This window comes from Rattus norvegicus, chromosome 16 (assembly GCF_036323735.1).
Source record: "Rattus norvegicus strain BN/NHsdMcwi chromosome 16, GRCr8, whole genome shotgun sequence".
Taxonomy (NCBI): domain Eukaryota; kingdom Metazoa; phylum Chordata; class Mammalia; order Rodentia; family Muridae; genus Rattus; species Rattus norvegicus.
In genome coordinates, this window is record NC_086034.1 from 61,400,827 (window position 1) to 61,417,759 (window position 16,933).

The 16,933-nt window shown below is 38.3% G+C and overlaps 1 protein-coding gene across 4 annotated transcripts in view; it reads left to right on the top strand.

Annotated features, from left to right (window-relative positions):
• Sgcz (sarcoglycan zeta) overlaps window positions 1-16,933 on the top strand; it is a 1,080,539-nt gene that overhangs the window by 1,037,109 nt on the left and 26,497 nt on the right. For all 4 annotated transcript variants that reach the window (NM_001108875.2, XM_039094728.2, XM_039094727.2 and 1 more), the window contains exon 5: window positions 741-863. In NM_001108875.2, coding sequence (NP_001102345.2) covers window positions 741-863 — 123 coding nt within the window. The remainder of the gene's footprint in view (window positions 1-740; window positions 864-16,933) is intronic.

Genomic DNA, 16,933 nt, shown 5'->3' on the forward strand with positions numbered 1-16,933 from the left:
CCTGTTAGATCTTCCTCCTACATCCCTTCAACCTCTCAAATTATTTGTTTTCTAAATGTGGACATTGGTGTTGTGACCAATATGAGTGGATTTACGAAGATAATCCAAAAATAAACTTGAATTGCACTTTAGAGCAGTCAAGCAACTTATACTTCAAGAAATATGAAAATCAATTATTAATCTATATTATCAGAAAATAAAGTAGTGTCAAAATTTTAAATTCATTGACATTAAAAGGGTAAGGAGATATCTACACCTCTATGAAATGTGGGGTAAATAACTGGTGTTTTAGAATACGCAGTAAGGTAGCAAGGTGGGTATGGTGTTCTGCACTGCCAAGAAAGATGTGAATCATTGAGGCCCTATTCATTGAGCATCTACAATGTGCTAGGTGAAAGAAATGACTAACCTTTGCCTCCAGTAGACAGCAAAGCAGATATCGCCTCCCCAGTTGATAAGCCAGGTGTTTTAATCTGGGTGAGCCCACAGACCATATTAGAACAGCCTTAAACATGGAGAACGAATATGCATGACCAGTTACTCTAGTCTAGAGATAGTCACTGAAATCTGAGGGTGTCGAAAAAGGATAGCCACTAAAAATGTTAACTGCAATGTAAAACATACAGCAGGAATGAGTAAGACAACCAATATGTGTATCTCTTTTTTTATGAAAAACAGCGTGTGCTAATGGCATTCTACATACCAACCTCATTTTCAAACCACTTTCCCTCTGCCTGCAGGAGCTGAGGCTGTTGAGGCCCAGTGTAAAAGATTTGAAGTGAGAGCCAGTGAAGACGGCAGGGTGCTGTTTTCTGCAGATGAAGATGAGATCACTATTGGGGCTGAGAAGCTAAAGGTTACAGGTACTGTAATGGAGGTCTTTGAAACTTTTTAAAAGCATACACAATTGCAGAGAAGATTCTTTATATGAAATTATATGTCCTTCCTGAAAATTGAATCTACCATTTTATAACACTGAATTTAGTATTCAAATCGTCTTCAAATAAAGTTAGTAGTTGTGGTTACGGAACAGACTCTAGAAAGCATTCAAAATGTAAAGCTGTGTCACTCCGCTAAAGGAAACAATGGGCTAAGTGGTATAAGAATATATGATTATTTTGTTCTCCCTTCTAGGAAGGAATTAAGCATCCACATTTTGTTCTTCCTTCTTGAGCTGCAAATGATCTGTGAATTTTTTTTTAGGTTTTCCAAGCTTTTGGGCTACTATCCACTTACCAGTGAGTGCCTGCCATGTGTGTTCTTTTGTGATTGGGTTACCTCACTCAGGATGATATTTTCTAGTTCCGTCCATTTGCCTAAGAATTTCCTGTAGTCATTGTTTTTAATAGCTGAGTAGTACTCTGTTGTGTAAATGTACCACATTTTCTATATCCATTCCTCTGTTGGTAAGAGTGGGAGCATCCTCATAGAAGCAGGGGGGTTGGGGAGGGAAGAAGAGGGAAAGGTGGTAACATTTGAAATGTAAATACATAAAATGTCCAAGAAAAATAAAATTTCAAAAAACAAGAAACAGAATATATGATTAAAGATGACATATCAGAACTAGAGGTAGCATTGTCTATTCTTCTGTTTTCCAGAGAATACCCTTCCTGTGTATGGCTTCTGTGTATGAGAACCCTCCATATTTATATAGCCTTTTTGTATATCTGCTCTTCCTAGATATATGCAACACCAGCATAGAAAACCAGACATGGATACATAAAAATTCAAGCCGAATCCTTCCTTCTTCATCAGGATCCCATTTACTAACTCCAGAACAGCTTTGTTCTTGCTTCTGACACTTCTAAAATGAAAATATCAAAGATAAATATAGTTTAAAATTTTATGTGCATAGGAGAGAAAATTGGGCAAAGCACAGAATACAATATGAAGGCAAGGGATTGACTGCTATCCTCAACTATACTTTAAAGCAGAACCCTAGTCTTTTGACAAATAACACTACAAAGAGACACTGACTCCAGGGTGCTCCATATAAATTAGGTAACTATTCTAGCAAGACTTCAAAGTACATGTGACAAAAGATCTGTGTGAACTTTAAATTAGTGGCATGAAAGTTTTCTATTTAAGCAATAGCCAAAGGAATTAAAATTAAGGCGAACTCTTTCCTCACTTTCTTTCACTTTATGAATAATGACTTTTTTCAATGAACTGTTGTTTCAGACAGAAATGGAGAACTTTCACACTGGCTATGTTTATATATCTGAGAAAAAAACCACCTTCACAAGTGCTAAAGATTTTAGCAAATTCATATTTAGCCTATTTAGAATACAGGTGGGTACATATTAAAGGTCACATGTGATATAGGTGTCTTAGTTTTCTATGTGCCAACAAAATTCTTGACGGCAAAATAATGGACAATAGTTTGATGGCCTCAAAGAATTTAGCACATTGTTTGTCTTAAGGGTTTGGCAGTCCATGTTTGCACTTGGATAGCTCCACTCCTTTAGAGCAAAGACTATACTTAGCCCCACAGCAGAGATTGTGCGAGAGAAAAGTGCCGCTCAGTCAGGATGGAAAATAAAGTCATGATGAGGAAAAGATTGTGGGGATAACCCTAAAAGCAATGTGCATGGTGATTTGTAGCCAGCCAAGCTCCAAACTCATCCTCCAACCATCTACCTTCAAGTACATCCATCAATTAAGCCATGAAAGTACAGTCTCCTTTAAGTGACCAGTTCTCAGCAAGCCTTTAACAAATAAACTATGAGGATACAATTTTAGATTCAAGCCATAATAGCCAACATCACTGCTCTATTGCCATAATAGATAATTGTTTACTCAAGATTCAAAATTAATTTACTCTCGAATGGATTAGCTTTCCTTGAAGTTATTTAATTGTGTATCTGTTCTCGACACTCCTGGATAAAAGAGAGTTATAGACTTTAGTTCAAAATTATTCATTAAAACTCTGTATTGTATTCCCTACTACGAAGTCAAGATAGCACCTAAGGCAATTATCTTCTGAGACCCAGTAAGCACATAAAGGATATAAACCTTTCTACACAACAGACTCAAGTTCAGCACTTTCAAGCTACATCCATCAAACACAATCAACACTTTCATTTGTAGTCCACATACAATAACATCCTAGCAAGGGGAGGGGAGGCAAACGATAAAGTCTGACTTTGGAAGGTGAAAGTCTTCAAGTTAAAGGAAAACTATTAGTTCAGCGCAGACATCTGTTTTTGCTTTAGCAGAAAGCAGAGAGTAGTGAAGTGCTTGAGGAGAATGTATCTCTCATCTCCAAATGGCAGCAATTAAAAGTGGCAGCCTATAAGAATAGAGAAATCCGGCTGCATGTACCCCGTGCCCTCCCGTTTGTTTGAAAGCTAAAAGCATCTCACCTCTGTGTCTTTCTAATGGAACGATTGGAAGGACAGACAGGTTCCAGGGCTTGTTTGACAACACGAGAAAGGATTTTCTGAAGAGCTGTCTTTTAAATTAAACAGTGTGCTGCTGGGCTGGAATCAATATTTTCTGGTTTGTTTTGATTACCTGGCTTTTGTTTTCCCATCCCTGTCTATTACGTTAGCCCACTGTGATGAGGTCAGCTTTACAATCAGCCTTTCCTTTGTTCTTTAGAGCTGTCCAAATCTGAGAAGGTGGTAACACACAGGCACTGGGAGGAAGCAGTTTGTCTGAGAAGGTACAGGAGAACTGGCTGTATTGCTTGATAAGAAACATGATATACGGTCACTTAATTTCCTCTAGGGACACTTCTTCAGGTTTATACACTCGGAGTAATCACTGAGCTCAGTTTTCCAATTGCTACTTAGACTTCCTGGTGAGGAGAACTGCAGAGACATTAGACAACACCGTTCCTCCTAAATTTCTAAATGAAAATTGAGTTCCAGTCTCAAAGTATGGGACTCACAGCCATTGTCACAAATAAGCTGTCTTCTAGGGGGTCTTTGCTGCACATATTTACCTCCCTTATTTTTTCCCCAAAGTCTGTTAAAGCAAATATTGAAAATGCAACTGACTAATCTGAAGTATGTAAATGTTCACAATGAAAGGAAACCCTGTTTAATTGTATTTGAACTCCACAATTTAAAAATACATAATTTAAAAAGTAACTTCTCTATGTAGTACTGTCAAAGGATTCCATTTGATGCCCCCAAGTTCTTCTATGTGCTCCAGATAGGAAATTTCTTTGAGATATAATTAATTTTGCTGTAGCATAAATAAATTGTCCAATTTCTTATGCATAATACATTAGCTGGGCGTTGTTGCGGTATCTTTTCCCCTTACTTTCTGTGTGTAAGAGGATGATGGCCATGACTTTTCAAAGATCCCACTGCTTCTCATGCATTCCAAGGATCCTGCCTGCAGGCTTAGTGTCTTCAACCTCTTTCTTTCTGTTGGTTTACCCAACTTTGTTTCTATTACATTTTCCCATTTCATGTTTGTCCTTCAGCCAGAAAATGTATGCCTTTATTCATATGATGACATCTTAGTTAGGTTTTGGCTGTTGTGACAAAACACCATGACCAAAATCAATTTGAAGGGCATGATTTATTTCATGCTGCAACATGTAGTCCATCATCCAGAGAAGTTGGGGTGGGATCGCAAAGCAAGAACCTGACAGCAGGAACTGAGGTAGAAGCCATAGAGTTTAGGCTACTTACTGGCCTGATCTCCATGACTTGTTCAACTCAGGTTCTTACAGCACCCAGAGCCACCAACCCAGGGGTAGCACCATCTACAGTGAGCGAGATCCTAACAGTTTGATCTTCAATCAGGATTAAGCATCACAGATTAACCCATATGCCAGGCCAGATTGTGTCAAGTTGACATAAAATTAGGCAGCACAAATGGTCTTGCCATATTTTGCTATTTAGTTCATGTTGCCAAACAACTGGACATTTTAGGGGAAAAAAACCTCCCCGTTTGTGGATTGGTGTCTATATGCAGGTGACGGTGGGGGCAGACATAAGATAAGGGAAGGTCTGTGATTGGGCAGTGAAAAAGAAAAGCAGGGGCAGAGTTTTTGAAATGTGGGAGGGAGAGGAGAAGAAAGGAACCAAGATGGAGAAAGAGAAGGACGACCCAGATCTGTGTAGCCTTAAATGGCTACAGGTAACTATGAATATTTTATAAAGGATGGATTATTACAGGACAATTTGTCTTATCTAGGTGGGAAGTTTATATCAATATCAATTGGCTCTGAGTATATTGTATGGACGTTTTGTGGGGTGAGAATTTACTGATATAAATATGATCGATAAATTACCAGCTTCTAGAGTTTTGAAATTACCGGGGTATTGGGAATTGTGACAATAACCACGGAGAATCTGAGCAGTGTTGTCAACAGAGAGTCCCAAGAGGGTGGCCGCTGCTGGGGTTAGAGTGTAGCCAGTTCCAATGTGGAGCTAGCCATGGAGGCAGAGAGACCACCCGGACAGAGAGTAGCAGTGGCGTGGTGCCTGATGCCTGCTTCCTTTTCAACTATTTTATGCCACACTAGTTCATTGATCAAGTGTTAATTACATATGCAAAATCCCATTTATCATATAACATATCTATAATATAAGTGGTACATCTTATCCATAATCACAAAATTTCAAGGCATGAATTCCTTGAGCTGTTGGCAACAGTCAGAGTCAGACTTACTCTGCCTAACACCCTGGGGAAGTTATCGTTTCTTTCCAGGTCTGGTTTACCTTTTTCAAGTAGTAGGGATTTTTTGTTTTTGTTTTTGTTTGTTTTGTTTTCTTGTTTGTCTTTTCCTAAAAGGTTCAACATGTAGGATTGGGTAAAGAAAACAGAAAATAAATTGAGACAAACCCTGGGTCAAGCTTGTATTTGGTACATGCTATTTCCACCATAATTGTAATTTTAAATACTCCTACTATCCTTATTTTTCTTGAATTTAAATAGTCAGAAAAAGAAATGAAATACATTGGACAGAAGATGAAAATGACAATAGAAAGTAGACAAACATCTAGGAAGTTCAAATACAAATTGATACCTGTAATTTCATATTCAGAGGTGGTTAAAGACTCCATGAGAAAACACGAAAAGAACAGGAGACAGTACAAAATGATATCCATGACTGCTGTGGGAGGGAACATTTTTACTCAGGGAGGTGTTGATGGTGTGTTCTGTATGCTTCTGTGGATAGGCCCACACCTGTGCACATGTGGATAGACCCACACCTGTACACATGTGGATAGATTCATTCCCATGAACATGTAGATGGTCCCACACCTGTGCACATGTGGATAGACCCACACCTGTACACATGTGGATAGATTCATTCCCATGAACATGTAGATGGTCCCACACCTGTGCACATGTGGATAGACTCACACCCATGCACATGTAGATAGTCCCATACCTGTGCACATGTGGAGAAACCCACACCTGTACACATGTGGATAGATTCATACTCATGCACATGTAGATAGTCCCATACCTGTGCACATGTGGATAGACCCACACCCAGGCACTTGTGGGCAGCTTAAACTGGACTTAGTTGTTTATAAAAGAAGCGGAGGTCATGGAGTTAGGCAGTAGATTCTTTTGGGGGATAGTTCAGGGGAAGGAGAAGGAGGCGGGCAGTAAAAGTTTAGTGGATATGGTTAAGATACATTATACCCTAGACAAGATGGATGAAGCAAAGAAGTGCAGGCCGACAGGAGCCGGATGTAGATCTCTCCTGAGAGACACAGCCAGAATACAGCAAATACAGAGGCAAATGCCGGCAGCAAACCACTGAACTGAGAATAGGACCCCCGTTGAAGGAATCAGAGAAAGAACTGGAAAGCTTGAAGGGGCTCGAGACCCCTTATGAACAACAATGCCAACCAACCAGAGCTTACAGGGACTAAGCCACTACCTAAAGACTATACATGGACTGACCCTGGACTCTGACCTCATAGGTAGCAATGAATATCCTAGTAAGATCACCAGTGGAAGGGGAAGCCCTTGGTCCTGCTAAGACTGAACCCCCAGTGAATGTGATTGTTGGGAGGAGGGCGGCAAGGGGGGAGGGTGGGGAGGGGAACACCCATAAAGAAGGGGAGGGGGAGGGACTAGGGGGATGTTTGCCCGGAAACCGGGAAAGGGAATAACATTCGAAATGTAAATAAGAAATACTCAAGTTAATAAAAAAAAGAAGAAAAAAAAAGATACATTGTACCCATGTATAAAATTGTCAAAGGATACAAACAGTACTAATTTTTAAAAATTAATATTATTTATATTGCCAAATAATAACTTAGACAATGTGTAGTTTATTTTTCTTGTAGATAGCATGACAAGAGCCAATGTGGCTTTTAAGAATAGCACCTATTAACAATACCAGCCTTTAGGTGGTCCTTAAATGGGGACTCTTCTTCAAGTTATATGATAGCCACTGCACACACATTTATGTACAATAGAAAACTCTCACATTATATTTCTGTAGAAGTAAAATATGGTGTACTTATTGCATTATAAGATGATCAAGAATCCATTATGTATATGTACTTTTAAAAAAAACTTCAAGGAAGTATATGCATCTATAAAGAAATGATAAATTTATCCTTGTCTAAAATCTAGGTAATGTTGCAGTGTATCAAAATTTCAATAACATTACATAACTTGAATATCTTTATGTTTATATGTCAGTTAAAAATTTCAGGGTAAAGCAATACCTTAGAAATCATTAGCATTTGATAGCACATAAGAGGTCTACAGATATTTATACTGTAGATAAATTTAACTGTCGAGTTACCATGAAGCACTAAGTCTTGTCTGAAACTGATATTAATAGTTGTGCCAGTCAGACACTACGATAAATGTTGACAATTGTGAAGTAACAAATTTTAGTAGCCATAAGCATTCCATAATATTTTTAACAGAAAAAGGAACAAGATGTAGATCTAAGTCTAACATAGTAATTAAATGTTGAGGCTCACTGGTGGTGAAAAAGCTTATGTACAATTAGAAAATCCATGACCCTTGATTATCTTATATTATTGCAAAAGAGTAAATAACATTTTTAAAGACACAAAAGAAGAGGCTAGAAAGATGGCTCACTGACTGCTCTTCTGTAGGTTCTGAGTTCAATTCCCAGCCACCCCATGGTGACTCACAACCATCTGATGCGGTCCTCTGGTGTGTCTGAAAACAGAGACTGTTTACTCACAGACATAATAAAATAAATATTTTTTTAAAAAAAGACAAAAGACCAAATTTAATTTTGGCTCACTAGCAGCTAACTGTTGGAGATATTTAAAAGGAAAGCTGTGTTAGTGAGAACATTAGTGATAACATATGACAGAAACAGGAATTCTCGGTGTCCTGATTTCATATTACATCCACTGTGGAGAAGGTGGGATGCGGAGAAGATGGGATCTGTCTGGACGAGGATAGAAGCCTCAGGTGTCTTGGTACCCAGATGCCTCTGTGCTGAAATTCCAGTGATTTCCGGGACCCAGAAAATGATTAGTATCTCAGTCATCAGTTCCTCATCCATAAGATGTGAGGATAATAAATGCTCACATCTTACAGGAGTAGCTGAGTTTGAAGTAATTAGGGATCCATGTAAATGTGAAGCTTGACACATAGTAGGGTACCAGGAAACATTGGAGGTTACCATAGATATTAGAGCAGATACATAAGCATCACTAATGTTATGTGTTAGTTAAACGATTCCCTTGCTATTAAAGCTTTCCCTGTGGAGACATTTTACACTTCTATATCATTTTAATTTCCTTTTTTCTTTATATTATGTAACAATATAAAGATTTTGAACATTCTCTATGAATTAATTATATTGAATTCAATGTAAGAAAAGAGTTTATTAGGTATTTCAAGGGACTGAAGTATAAAACAATATGACAAGAAGGAAATTTTTTTTAATTTCTCTCTCTCTACATATATATATATATATACACATATACATATATATGTTACATAATAAATTTTTAAAAGCTAGAACACTATAACACTTAAATTAATCAAATCAATAGCATATGATGCCAATCATATCATATTTTGCCATTGATGAGAACAGACATTTAAGAAGTTCATTCCTTCCACAGTAGTGAGTGCATTTTATTAGAATCCCTTGGCACACTGTGTCTCGGGATAAGCTACTCTCAGGAAATGAATGCAGTGCTCAGTGGCAGACAGAGGGGAATTAGATCAGTGTCTCCTGGAGTATAGTCCACTCTCATTACTAGTCCATTTTATCTGTGTCAGTAATCATCTGTCTATACATCACTTGCAGACTTTGAATAAGCCTTTCTACAACAAGTTTGAGACCTATAGGATCTCATTGAGTTACTGGCCAGATTTATTTGGTAGACTTGGAAAAGTTAGCGATGAAGGAAAAATAGCATACTGTGTATTGGACCCTTCAACTGAATCACAGATTGCCCCGAGAATAACCTCTGCCTTTTGATGTGTCTACATAAACTGAAGTTTTGGCAATGTCTAGCAAATGAGAACAGAAGGGATAGAATTTAGTTGTTAGCTTTTGAGGTCTGTTGCATTTTGAGACGATGTCATGTTAGCATTTTATCAGCTGAATTCTCATAATCTTGCTGACTAATGTCCTGGCATGGAACTCATGCGGTCGTGTGAAAACGCATGTACATCTGGACTCCACCTGAACACAAGAGCATGCATGTTTTTTTGGTTAAATAGAAAGTCTACCTGCATCACTCAGCTGTCTCAGACAACCAATACAGCTTTTCATATCCTATAAAATGCGGAAGGAAGACTTATCGGAAGACAGGCAAGGAGAAAAGAAAAAATATGAATTGAAGAGAATTGCTTGTACATTTTAAGGCTGCCAGTGGCTGTCTTCTCTGCTCCCTGTGGCTACTTTAAGTCTTTCTTTTTATTTGTGACTGCTGTTTATTTCTGATTCTAGAGGCTAGAAGTTTGAAGTGATTTTCACTATCTTTAAAGCAAATGTTGGTGTTAGAATTCTCAAAGGACCACCAATTTCCCTTTCCAGCTTCTCAAATTCTCCTCACATGCTTTCTGGCATTGTGTCATTACTTTGTTTTTCTTTACTTTTGTTAATTTTTTCATGCCATATATTTACTATACTTGTCTCCCTACCCTGACTCCTCCCAGATCTTTCCCACCTCTCTATCCACCCTACATCATGAGCTCTCCCTGACTCTTTGTCTCTCTTTCCCTCAAACAAACACACATAGCAAAACAACACACACACACACACACACACACACACACACACACACACACACACACCAAGGAAACAACAACAAAGAATAATATAAGTATTCCAAATCAAACTAAAAAGTACACCCACAAAATTGGTGTCCATTTTGTGTTGGGCAACTACCCCTTGTGAGAGTGGCCTGCGTAGAGTGTGCATTTGTGGTTTTATAAACACAGGGATCACGAGCACAGTGATTCTCAAAGGTTGTCTTGGAAAGTAGTGTGTTTGGAAAGTAACCAGTTTAAAGTGTTAGTATCAAAAGGGTGAATTAACTGAATTAAAGAAAAAGATTTAAGGCACAAAAAATTATCAATAAATTTAGAATAGCATCAATTATCAACTCATTTTTCTCTCTTTTTATTTTATTTTAATTAATTATTCCATTCATTTACATCTCAAATAATATCCCGTATTCCTGGTTACCTCTCCACAAACTCCCCATCCCCAAACCTCTCTCTCCTCCCTCCACTTTGCCTCTATGAGAGTGCTCCCCCACCAACCCACCCTCTCCTGAGCCACCCCTCTAGCATCTGCCTATGCTGAGACATCAATCCTCCACAAGACCAAGGGCCACCCCTCCCATTGATGTCAGACAAGGCCATCCTCTCTTGCATATGTATCTGGATCATGGATCCCTCCTTGTACACTCCTTGGTTGGTGGTCTAGTCCCTGGCAGCAAAGGGTGGCCCGGCAGGTAATGTTGTTCTTCCTATAGGATTAAAATCACCCTTAGTTCCTCCAGTCCTTCTGCTAGCTCCCCCACCATGTCCCTGAGCTCAGACTGATGCTTGTCTCTATGCATTCATATTTGCATTGGTCAGATGCTGGCTCAGGAACAGCTTTGCTGGGTTCCTATTAGCAAATGCCTCTTGGCCACTGCAACAGTGTCAGGTTTTTCTGTGGACAGAATGGATCCCCACATGGGGCAGTCCACTGATAGCCCTTCCTTCAAGTCTCTGCTCCATTTTTGGACCCCGTTGTTCCTTTGGACAAGAATATTTCTGGGTTAAAAACTTTGAGATGAGTGTGTGGTCCCATCTCTCAACTGGGGGCCATGCCTATTCCCTGGAGGAGGTTTCTACAGCTTCTATATCCCCTTTTAAGGACATTGTCAGTAGGACAAAACTACAAGCCAGGGATTGGGAAAATCTTTTTTCTTTTAAATATTTTTCAATTTTTTCTTTTTTAATTGGGTATTTTCTTTATCTACATCTCAAATATCACCCTTTCATGTTTCCCCTCTGGAAACCCCCCTGCCATATCCCTACCCCCAGCTTCCAGGAGAATGCTACCCCACCCACCCACCCATTCCTACCCTCCTCCCCACCCTGGCATTCCCTTACACTGGGGCATCTAGACTTCACAGGACCAAGGGCCTCTCCTCCCATTAATGCCCCACAAGGCTATCTTCTGCTACATATGCGGTTGGAGCCATGGCTCGCTCCATGTGTACTCGTTGGTTGGAGGTTTAGTCCCTGAGAGCTCTGGGGTGTCTGGTTGGTTGATATTGTTGTTCTTCCTATGGAGTTGCAAACCCGCTCAGCTACCTCAGTCCTTTCTCTAGCTCCTCCACTGGGACCCTGTTCTCAGTTCAATGGTTGGCTGCATCTGCCTCTGTATTTGTAAAGATCTGGTAGAGCCTCTTAGGAGTCAGCTATATCCAGCTCCTGTCAGTATGTACCTCTTGGCATCCCCAGTAGTGACTGGAATTGGTGACTGCATGTGGGATGAATCCCCATGTGTAGCAGTCTCTGGATGGCTTTTTCTTCAGTCTCTGCTCCATACTTGTTCCCTTATTTCCTCCTGTGAGTATTTTGTTCCCCCTCTAAGGACTGAAGCATCCATACTTTCGTCTTTCTTCTTGAGGTTCACGTGGTCTATGAATTGTATCTTGGGTATTCTGAGCTTTTGGGCTAATATCCACTTATCAGCATGTACATGTCATGTGTGTTATTTTGTAATTGGGTTACCTCACTCAGGATGATATTTTCTAGTTCCATCGATTTGAATGAGAATGTCATGAAGTCATTGTTTTTAATAGCTGAGTAGTACTCCATTGTGTAGATGTACCACATTTTCTGTATCCATTCCTCTGTTGAAGGACATCTGGGTTCTTTCCAGCTTCTGGCTATTATAAATAAGGCTGCTATGAACATAGTGGAGCACATGTCTTTGTTACTTGGAGCATCTTTTGGGTATATGCTCAGGAGTGGTATAGCAAGGTCTTCGGGTAGTACTATGTTCAATTTTTTGAGGAACGGCCAGATTTATTTCCAGAGTGGTTGTACAAGCTGGCAATCCACCAACAATGGAGGAGTATCCCTATTTCTCCACATCCTCCCCAGCATCTGCTGACACTTGAGATTTTTGACCTTGGTCATTTTGACTGATGTGAGGTAGAATCTCAGGGTTGTTTTGATTTGTATTTCCCTGATGACAAGGATGTTGAACATTTCTTTAGGTGCTTCTCAGCCATTAGATATTCTTCAGTTGATAATTCTTTGTTTAGCTCTGTACCCCATTTTTAATAAGATTATGTGGTTCTCTGGAGTCTAACTTCTTGATTTCTTTGTATATATTAGATATTAGCCCAATATCGGATGTAAAGATCTTTTCCTAATCTGTTGGTTGCCATTTGTCCTCTTGACAGTGTACTTTGCTTACAGAAACTTTGTAATTTTATGAGGTCCCATCTGTCTATTGTTGATCTTAGAGCATAAGCCACTAGTGTTCAGTTCAGGAAACTTTCCCCTGTGCCCATGGGTTCCAGGCTCTTCCCCACTTTCTTTTCTATTAGTCTCACTGTATCTGGTCCTTGATCTACTTGGACTTGAGCTTTGTACAAACAGATAAGAATGGATCAATTTGCATTCTTCTACATGCTGACCTCCAGTTGAACCAGAACCATCTTTACCAACCCTTCATCCAATAGAGAGCTAATATCAAAAATACAAAAAGAATTCAAGAAATTAGACTCTAGAAAAAATGAGTACAGTGCTAAACAGAGAATTCTCAACTGAGGAATATGGAATAGCTGAGAAGTATTTAAAGACATGTTCAACATCCTTAGTCATCAGGGAAATGCAAATCAAAACAATCCTGAGATTCCACCTCACAACAATCAGAATGGCTAAGATCAAAAATGGAGGTGACATCAGATGCTGGTGAGTACGTGAAGAAAGAGAAACACTCCTCCATTGCTGGTGGGACTGCAAGCTAGTAAATCCACTTTGGAAATTAGTCTGGCTGTTCCTTAGAAAATTGGAAATAGTTCTACCTGAAGACCCAGCTATACCAGTCCTGGGAAAAACCTAAAAGATGCTCCAACATATAACAAGGATACATGCCCCATTATGTTCATAGCAGCCTTATTTATAACAGCCAGATGCTGGAAACAACCCAGATGTCTCTGAACAGAAGAATGGATATAGAAAATGTGGTACATTCACACAATGGAGTACTACTACTCAGCTACTAAAAACAATGACTTCATGAACTTTTCAATCAAGTGCATGGAACTAGAAAATATCACCCTGAGTTAGGTACACCAGACACAAAAGAACACACATGGTATGCACTCACTGATAAGTGGATATTAGCCCCAAAGCTCACAATGTCCACAATGCAACCCTAGACCATATGGAACTTAAGAGGAAGGAAGGGTGTGGATGCTTCAGTCCTGCATTGAGATTCTAACAGGATGATCATGGGAAGTGGAGGGAAGGGGAACCTGGAGGGGACAGGAGAGAGGTACATAGAATCAGAAAATCGAGTAAAAGTTTGTTGGATGGGGGAGAATGAGGACCTGGGGATAGCCACTGGAGGGTCCAAGACACCAAGGAAATGAGAGGCTCCCAGGACTTAACGGGGATGGTTTTAGCAGATTAAGGGAGATAGAACATGTAGAGACCACATTCATGTTTTTTTTTCAAAGTATTAATGTAGAGTCTTTTTAAATTTTTGTCATACATATATACAAATCCAATGAAATGTGCTTTTGGTATATTTTCAGTTTCCTTTCCCTAACAGCAATGTAATTAATAGAAGGACAGCATTGCAGAGTTGAGCTGAAATAGTGATTTTAATCAAAAGACAAAAATAATATCATATTTTAAACAATGTGGTCAATTGAAATACCACTACTTTTAAGAAAATATTTTAGCATGTCCCTAATAAGTTTGAGTACACTGTGCAATTTTCTGTTGGTGGTTCTGTTGGGTAAAGGAAGTTTATTCTCTTATTCCTGTTTACCCCAATTATCCTGACTATCGATGGTATTATTATGGGAAATGATAAGGTCCCATCAGTATAATAAGAATATAATGGCATATATAATGACAATATACGTATGAGAATGGTTTATTTTGATATTATGTACACTCATTACTTTTGACTTTTGTTAGCAATGTCACGTTATAGGTGGTGAACAAAGCAGGCACAGTGTTCAACTGCACCAGAGTGGGAAGGAAGCATAGCTCCACAGTCCCTTTGGATACATCATTCATGACCTACAACATTGCATTTGTCTCCGCCAACTAAAAGTTGTAAACCTCCCAGTAGTGCCACCCAGGAGACCAAGATTTCATTATGCGAGATTTCGGAGCTCATTCTGTATTCAAATTAGCAGATATTAAAGTTTTAAGTGATTGTTTATACCTTCAGACGTGATGTTTAATATTCTTTGTCAATAAATTACTGAAATGGATTTTGTTAATTGATCTTCTAATGTTAAGGCAAATTTATATTTTTTTTGATATTTCTTACAGAACTAGCCCTGTACTTTCCAAATTTATTATTGTTTTCAGCATTTTAACGTTTTTATGGGACTGCTACCTGCATTAAAAATAAGCATAAGCCTTTTAATGGTTTTTCATGTGTAGTTTTGTCTAAATTTGATATAAGATATCCCTAAGCTACTAGAGTTCCAGATTTTTTATTATATGGAGGAATATTAACAGAATCCTCAAAAAACAAACAAGCAAACAAAAAACAAAACCAAAAAACAACCAACTCTATTTTACTCTCCAGTGACCTGCTGTAAGTTTCTCATGCACAAATTCTCACAACTTACAGTTCCTAGGAACGAATGGTCACTTCTTGGTGCTCTGTGTGTGTATTTGTGTGTGTGTATGTGTGTGTGTGTGTATTGTGTGAGTGTATGCATGTGTGTTTGTGTGTGTGTATATGTGTGTGAGTGTATGTATGTGTGCTTGTGTGTCTGTTAGTGTATGTATGTATGTTTGCATGTGTGTATATGTGCTGTTTGTATGTTATGTTTAACCAGTCCATGGGAAACATTTTAGATCTTTTCCAGTAATGTAAAAGCACGAATCTTAATTATTATGTTGTGTGATACACCTGACTTTAAACTCCAGAGTCATTTATAAAAGATACATGCTGAGCTCAAATGAATTATAATTTCATTATTTAAAAATACAGTGTGTCATATAATTAGAGTACACTAGTATCACTCATACTGATTTAATAATAAAGGAGCTTTGGATATCTTTTGGGTTTACCTAATAAGATGGGTTATGCTCATAGATGGACCTACACTAAGAATCATGGGCTCCCCTTGGAATAGTCCTAAGATGATGCAGAGTGCTTTTATCTGAACCACCTTGAGTGCAGTGAGCATTCTCCTTTCCTCTAGATATTGTTTCCATCAAACTACCAAAATTCTCCTCCAATTTTAAAATCATTTCTTTTTTATTTTTGTGTTGCATATGCATACAACATTCAACCGGATTATTTTAATCAATAAGTAGGGTAACAACTAAGAGGGGATCCATTTAAAACTCAGAGGCAAACTCTCCGAAGAATGAGAAAGAGTGAACTGTCATATCTATTCTATCATATCTATTCTGATAAGCCTAGTCTTTGTAATTGTGGAAAATCAAACATGGTCATAGTTTAGAGTAGAGCCTCAAAATATTTTTCCTTATCAATATTCATGAATTATTTCAATTCATAAGACACTGTATTGTACTCGAGTATAGCATCATATAAAGATTGCATACAATTCTTGGAGGTTTGCTACACATAAACATTCACAATTGATATGAGAGCTTCTAACTGAGCATTAGTTGTGGCACATCCTAAATGTGTATAGGCAATAAAGAACGTGAAGGTTTTTGCAAAACATGGGAAATGTATTCTAGATAAGTAGGAGGTGGATAACTGGAAGAAGACTAAGAATGTATTAGGTTAGATTGCTGAAATATTGAAAACTGAACAGAATCAAGATGTAAAAACATAATTACAATTGTCATACAGGTAAGATATCAGTAAGTTTAAATATGTGTGACATATATATTATATATATATACAAATTTATATGCATATATGTTTTTAGGGTAGCTTGAGTAAAAATACCATTTATATTATGAGAACATATAAAAAGGATGGAATAAATGTAGAAAAGATTGGTATTTCTTTTTAAAATATTTTAATTCAAATGGATTTGCATTATTATCTCCTTCCACTCATTCCTCCAGACCTTCCCCATTACCTCCTCTCCACCCCCTTCCGTGCATCATCCCATATACTTTCAAGTTAAAAGTCTCTTTTCTATTATAGTCTATTATTGTTGTTGTTATTACTAGGGTATAGGTATACATATGAACAGATGTACAAATATAACCTATTGAGTCTCCTTTTTGTTGTTCGTGTGCATATGTGTCATGGCTGATTAGTCTGCATTCAACAAACAATAAGGAGGAATCT